The sequence below is a fragment of the Passer domesticus genome, chromosome Z, assembly GCF_036417665.1.
Source record: "Passer domesticus isolate bPasDom1 chromosome Z, bPasDom1.hap1, whole genome shotgun sequence".
Taxonomy (NCBI): Eukaryota; Metazoa; Chordata; class Aves; order Passeriformes; family Passeridae; genus Passer; species Passer domesticus.
Window position 1 is genome coordinate 19,159,942 of NC_087512.1, and position 7,585 is coordinate 19,167,526.

The following is a 7,585-nucleotide window of genomic DNA, read 5'->3' on the forward strand; positions in this document are numbered from 1 at the left end:
GTACTCCAGATGTAGCCTCACAAGGGCCAAGTAGAAGGAGAGGATTGGCCTCCCTTGACCTGCTGGCCATACTCTTCCTGTTCTCTTAGTAACATTTCTTGTTCCTCTACACATAAAGTTGGGTTGGGCTGACTTTAGCTTGATTCTTTCATCCCAGGCTATAGAGACTGATGCTTTTAATTTTTGATTAATAAATTCCTGCTTCTGGCCAAATTTCAGTGGTCATGCTTTCTATATTTCTATATTGACTATTGCTCTGCTGGAGGGATGGTGTGTGTCACATCAACACTCACAGGCAGTAGTGCCCAGGCTGTGCCCCACATGGGGTATTGTGGAGGCTGAAGGCTGTACACAAAGTGAATGGCTGCTTTGGATACATCCTAAGTTCGGTTTGGAGACAGTGGAGAGATCTCCAGCTAGTTTAGATACTTGAACAGAAGAATTCTACAATGCACAACTCATTCTGCTGGGACCTGTTGCTCTGAGAAACAGAGTAAATGAAATTGTGTCATGCTGCACTGCTGAGTCTAATGTAATTCTAGTACTCAAGCTTTGTATGCCTTCAAACTACACAGCAAGCAGCTACAATGTAGTCATACTGCTCTCAATGTACCTGGGGTAGAATGCTGACAACATAAAAATCACACAAGTCTTTTCAGAAACATGTATTTTAGGAAAGTTATCACAGTCACTGGCAGCTTCGTCAGTACCTCAACCTCTGTTGCCTGATCAGCCTTCACGTTTTTTGAAGTTACCTGGTAAAAATTATCAGCAACAGACAGATGAGCTATGTCAGAGCACACTGCACATGCTCAAACATTAAGAGGAAAGAGTTGATTCTTTCTACTCAAAAATTAAGAAAGCAGATTTAATCTTTTCCACCTCTGACTGATCCAGAATGCCATTATAACCCACTAATGCTACTTAGCCTTTCTAAGTTTCTTTCCCTCTAAATACAACAAATCCAGTTCCCTATACTCTTGAGCCTCAGGTTGGGAAAGGCAAATAGCTTCTCATGAACTCAGAATGTGTAACATAACATATATACAGGCCTGTTCATCTTATCAATAAAATTGCACAGAAAATGCAGCAAGAAAAAAAAATCTCAATTCAGGAAAGTACATATTTGCTACTATATACATTTTATTAATAGGAATGCTCTCCAATTTAGATGCAAGTACCTGTTTCCTAACTCCTGAAGAAGATTACTTCAGAGTAATTTGACTGTTTAACATGATTAAGCTTTTAAATTGTGTGCAATTTTACAGAAAAATCTATTGTTAATTTGCTACTTAAAATATTTTATCATATTTAGAACTGAGTTTTTAAATTATAATTCAGTACTCTTTGATAAAATAGTATGAGCTCATACCGCTATCACAGCAGGTCATGATGTGTGTTCCAGAGCTGTCATATAAGGTGCAGGAAGTATTCTGGAGAAACTACTGTGGACAGGTGGCTGCAAGGAAAATGAAAATTACTAGATTCTAAAGCATAACAACAAAAAGAGTTTTCACTGTGATTTAGTTTTGCACTTGGAAATTGTAGCTATACAGAAAAACATACAAATATTTGCACATTCCAATACTTAGGATAAAGAAAAGGAAAAAATCTGGATCTTGAAGGTTTGAAAAGACCTGCTGTGATCCTGTAACACAGTGGGGGTTAAATTGTAATATCTATAATGCACTTGTATTCTATGCTGTTACAAGATGTTTTATCTCCCAATGGTTTTTAAGAGTGAGGATGGTGAATTACTGGACTAGAATTGTTTTTAATGGAAATGGAAAGGAACAGTGATGTGATTGCACCTCTGCTTTTTCAGTTTTCCTCCAGGAACAGGGGTGAGAACCTGAAATGCTTATAAAATGTAGCTTGGAAACAAAATCTTGTATTTTGGTGGAGTCTGGTATGGTGTTGGTGTGGAGCTTCTTCTGGAGCCCAGTGCTCTCTTGTGGGATCGCGTTAGGCCGCTCTCCCCTGCCCCTAAGTTTGTAACAGTCCCAGGGTGTCAATCTCTTGTCAGTTACCCTTCGCTCCTCCCAAAACCCCTTAAACCCTTCCCCAAGTCCCTGTCCGTCACCCGATGGTTCTTTCCCACTTTCCAGAAACTTCCAGAGTATCCGTCGGGTGATTGGTTTAGGAACTGGGGCCACTCCCAGTTATTACCCCTGTTGGTGGTTACGTTTGTCAATCAGCGTTAGGTTACACCCCCTCAACTCCCTGATTGGTTGGTCCGTTTTCCTTATAAGATGCTGTCGGGCTGTGCTCTTTGTCTTTCGGCGGTTTCGTCCTTGGATTAAATCTGAACTGTGTCACCCCGAGAGACCGTCTCTGTCGTCATTCCTGCGGGCTGCAGTCCTTTCCTCTTGCCTGGAAGTCCTCGTCACACAAGGCTTCTACGCCTTAGGCGCACCCCTACTCCCGAGCGGATACGGGGGGCGTCACAGTGCTGCCGGTGACGCTGGCCTTAGCCAGCCGGGATTTCAGCTGAGGTCAGCCGCCGCTGCAGTTTGGCGCCCAACGTGGGGCTCCGAGAAGACCACCGAAGCCCACGGACGAGGATTCCGGGTCCCAGGACGCAGTCCGTCTGGACTTGGATTTATCCTTCTGGCCGTCAAGCTACCCCAGGGTGAGCAGACCCCGTTGTAGGGGTGGCGCTCCCCGGGGATCGAGACCGGCAGCTCCGAGCACCCAAGGAGTCGGTCTCGCCGCAGGATCCACCCGCCCTGGACTTCTCTTCCGACTGTCCGCCGAGTGTGAGTTTTCCTGCCCTCCCTATTCTCTTTCTCTTCCCCTCACCCCCGTCTTTTTAAACTTGCGTTACTTTTTGTTGCGGTTTCGTCCGTTTGGGTCGTTTCACCGACCATTTTTTTCGAATCAAATCCTGCAGGTCATTTTCACTGCCGGCGGTGACCGGCGACGGGGTTTGGCGGTGGTCCCTTTTCTCATTCCTCTCTTTATATCTCTCTTTCCAGGGCGGGCGGGCTTGGGTTGTGCATTAACAACTTCGCTATGGGTGCAAAGGTATCAACAACCCAAAAGAGACTGGTTCTTAAAGTTCAGGGAGTTTTAGTTGTTGGGGGGTTCGAGAATGTTAACAAAAAAGAAATTAAAATGTTGGTCGCTTGGCTCCTCTCCCAATTCCCTGCCACCGACCCCGAGCAGATTGTCAATTATACTTTCTGGTCCCATGTTTCTTTGAAAGCAAATAGCATGTGCCGCTCGGGGGACTCCAAAATGTTGAAGATCGCATTTTTGTGTTCGACCATTCGGGACCTTTTAAAATCTCACAGGCAATTGGGAGAGCAGCCAACCGTAAATGAGTTTGTCCCCAGTTCGGTTGTTCGTTCTTCCCCAGTCCCTCAATCCCTTAATTCTACCCCAAAATCTGGAATCCTGAAGAGAGCAGCTCGTTTCGGCAGCACGCAGGAGCCGTTCCATCTTCCTGGCTCTCTTCAGGATGTCCCTTCCCCCCGTCTGAAGAGTCCTGGCCAGACTCCTCGGGATTCTTCCTACCCTCCTTTTTCCCCAGTTAAAGTCCTTAAAGGTTCTAAAACTGTTCGTTTTCACCCTCTTCCTTCTCCCACTCCCTCAGAAAGCTCGCTGACCCAAGATGGCGTCAGCGAGCCACAAAATGGCGGGTGCCACGTGCAACCTCCCGCCAAAACCTTTCCTCCTCCCCACAATCCTTTTCGTTCTTCCCGCAATCCCTTTCGTTGTCCTGACTCCTCCTCCTTCACTCCTTCCCTCTCCTCTTCCGCTCCGCCCTTGCCTCCGCCCATCGCTCCTCCTTCTGCAACGCCTCACACGTACCTCACCTCTGAGGCGGGGACAACGTCATCAGTCCCTGCCCCCGTCACTGGCTCCTCCCCTTCCGTCCCAAGTTCCGGTTCCCACGGTCTGCCTTCCGGTTCCCACGGTCCGTCGGGTGCTGGGGGGGGGGCCGGGAGCCGGGACCCGGGGTCGATGCCCACTCTTTCCGCGGCCCCGGTCACATACATTCCAGGGAGGGAGGGAAGGACCCAGGCCCATTGGACCCCGTTTCCTAACACCGCAATTAAGGAGCTGTGCAAGGCCCAAAAGGATTATTCCCGGGAGAGTGAATTCTTCCGGGGGATCCTGAGAGCCACTCTCACAGACTCTGTAATTATTCCCGCAGATCTGCGACGGATTTTTTCATGCCTGTTGAGCCCCTCAGAGTTCCGTCTCTGGGAGGTCAATTGGAAAAGGGAAATAGGCAAAGTTTTGCCTCAATTATGGGAAAATCCAGGCACCGCCGTAGACACGGAGGGGGGAATGATTACCACAGAACATCTTAGCGGTGTTGGGTCCTGGGCAGACGGGAACTACCAAGCATGGTACATTCCATCAGAGGCATTAAAAGCCACAACATCAGCTGCGTTGAAAGCCTTCACCAGCCTGAGGTCTCCAACCACACCTCTCATTCCTTATTCCAAAATCATTCAGGGTGATAATGAACCTTTTCTTTTGTTCACTGAGAGGTTGCGAAAAGCCATTGAAGTGCAGGTGAAGGACGAAGCCACCAGGGAGGGGATCCTGACGGAGATGGCAGCCACCAACGCCAACTCTGCATGCAAGGCTGCCATCCTCAGTCTCCCCTTCGATCCACCGGCTGACCTAACACAAATGTTAGAAGTATGCGAGCGAAAGGTGGCAGTCCTCCCGGAAAATCCTCTTCGAAGTCAACATCCGCCACCTCGGAGGGCCGCCGCTGCTGCTGCTGTTCCAGCGGAGGGAAGTGATCCCGTCGCGACTCCAGCTTTTCATCGGACGCCACGTTCTGCGAGAAGACCACCACCCGGCGCTGATGCTCCTTGTCACTTGTGTCAGAAGACGGGTCACTGGATGCCTGACTGTCCGTTGAGGCGAGAGTTCATCAACTTCAAGATTCACCAGAAGCCTCAACGGACAGATCAGCATCAAAAAAACTAGCCAACGAGCGCGAGTCTTCCCCGCGCCAAGAAACAAATAGGGCGGAAAACATGACATCAAGCGGGGAGGGAGGAGAAAGGGAACAATCACACAAGGTTTCCCAATGTAATCCGCCTGCGTCGTCGCACACACCGGACATGACTCACAGCTATCCAATCCTAACCACTCTATCTCAAAATTCTCCTTACAGGCTCCAGCTCACCGAGCCTCTTTACCTCACGGACACCGACCTCTGCGAAGTCTCCGTCAGCCCAGACGCACCAGGTACATGGTGGCGGGTCAAGTGTAAGTATGTCGTTGTCGGAGACACAAAGCACACACCGCAACACCTTAACATTCTACCAGCTGTATTGTCATCTCACGTACACTCATTTTCCATCATATTGCACTGCACACGTCCACCCATCTTTCTGCCGAAGGGACAAGTAGTTGCCCAGGCAATCCCTGTCCCAGAGATTCACCATCCTATTACCTCAAGTCAAAATTCTACACCCATGGTGGCTTGGTCTCAGGTAGTCTCAAGAGACAAGCCACGACTTACTTGTCATTTGCAGAAAGATGGGAAAGTCACCACTCTAAACGGGCTTTTAGATACCGGGGCAGATGTGACGATCATTCCCGCAAGGGAATGGCCGTCACAGTGGGAGTTGCAGGACGTGGCTGGAAGAATCCAGGGTGTCGGAGGGATCCAATTGGCCAAGCAATCCAGGAGTTTCGTACAAATTATGGGGCCCGACGGGCAATTGGCATCTGTTCGCCCGTTCGTTTTAGATTACGCGGAACCCCTGTGGGGAAGAGACCTCCTTGCCCAGTGGGGAGCCAAAATCGACCTTCCATCGGCTTCCCTGGTTTTTCGGGCAGCGGTCACTGAGGAGCGCCCTACCCAAAAACTCATTTGGAAATCTGATGTTCCTATTTGGGTAGAGCAGTGGCCGCTTTCTAAACAGAAGCTAAAGGCGCTCCAGGAGCTCGTGGACGAGCAGCTGCAGAAGGGCCATCTGGTGGAATCCACCTCACCGTGGAATTCCCCAGTTTTTGTCATCCGAAAGCCCAACAAAAACAAGTGGCGGCTCCTCCACGACCTTCGCCAAATTAATAACATCATTGAGAATATGGGGCCTCTTCAACCAGGGATGCCGTCCCCAGCGATGCTCCCTCAAAATTATAATCTAGCAGTTATCGATGTGAAGGATTGCTTCTTCCAAATTCCTCTGCACCCGGATGACGCCCCACGTTTCGCCTTTTCGGTACCTACCATCAACCGAGAAGCCCCAAGGAAGAGGTACCACTGGACAGTTTTGCCACAAGGCATGAAGAACTCTCCAGTCATCTGCCAGTGGTACGTCTCTTCCTTGCTGTCCCCGGTGCGTGCAGCAGCAAAAGACGTCATAATACAACATTATATGGATGACATATTAATTTGTGCTCCGACAGACGATATACTTACCCATGCGCTCGACCTGACAATCGATGCATTGATTGCTGCAGGGTTTGAGCTCCAACAAGACAAAATTCAACGGATGCCGCCCTGGAAGTACCTGGGCCTCGAAATTGGCCGTCGCACCATTGTGCCTCAAAAAATATCGATTCGGCCACATATTCGAACACTATCTGATGTCCAACAGCTGTGTGGTGCCTTGAACTGGGTGAGGCCTTGGCTAGGCATCTCCACCGAAGACCTAGCCCCCCTTTTCAATTTATTGAAAGGGGGAGAGGAGCTCAGTTCTCCAAGGTCTCTCACCCCAGAGGCACGGGCTGCATTGGAGAAAATTCAAGCGTCCATTTCAGAACGTCAAGCACACCGATACCATCCGGAATTGCCATTCAGATTTATTATTCTAGGGAAATTGCCACACCTCCACGGGGTGATCTTTCAATGGGACAGTTCCATCAAAAGGGACCAAGGGGCTAGGGATCCGCTCTTAATCATAGAGTGGGTCTTTCTTAGCCACCATCGGTCCAAAAGAATGACCAGGCCACAAGAACTGGTGGCAGAACTGATCCGTAAGGCTCGCCTGCGGATCCGGGAGTTAGCAGGTGTGGACTTTGAGTGCATTCATATCCCAATCCAACTAAGTTCCGGGAATCTAACTAAAACAATGTTGGAGCACTTATTGCAGGAAAATGAATCCTTGCAATTTGCACTGGACAGCTACTCCGGCCAGGTCTCTATCCATAGACCTGCTCACAAATTTTTTAATTCGGAAGTCCAGTTTCATCTTTCATTAAAATCGGTTCAGAGTCGGACTCCTCTTGAAGCCTTGACAGTTTTTACCGACGCGTCTGGAGCATCCCACAAGTCTGTGATGACTTGGAGGGATCCTCAGACTCAGCAGTGGGAGGCTGATATCAAGGTGGTCATGGGATCGCCTCAGATCGCTGAGTTGGACGCAGTCGTCAGGGCTTTTGAGAGGTTCCCTGAGCCTTTCAATTTAGTCACCGATTCAGCATATGTAGCCGGAGTCGTTTCGCGAGCTGAAGGTGCAATCCTGCAAGAAGTCTCTAACAATGCACTGTTCATGTTGCTCTCGAAGCTCATTCGATTAGTCTCCCACCGAGAGCAACCATTTTATGTAATGCACGTCAGGTCCCACACCGAGCTACCAGGGTTCATCATGGAGGGAAACAG

The 7,585-nt window shown here is 49.1% G+C and overlaps 1 protein-coding gene across 1 annotated transcript; it reads left to right on the forward strand.

The window, feature by feature from the left end:
* Positions 1–3,015: 3,015 nt before the first annotated feature.
* On the forward strand, positions 3,016–4,877 carry LOC135290334 (uncharacterized). Its single transcript, XM_064404256.1, has 2 exons — positions 3,016–4,762; positions 4,855–4,877. Exons 1-2 carry the CDS (start codon positions 3,016–3,018, stop codon positions 4,875–4,877), a joined length of 1,770 nt encoding a protein of 589 aa, XP_064260326.1.
* Positions 4,878–7,585: the final 2,708 nt, after the last annotated feature.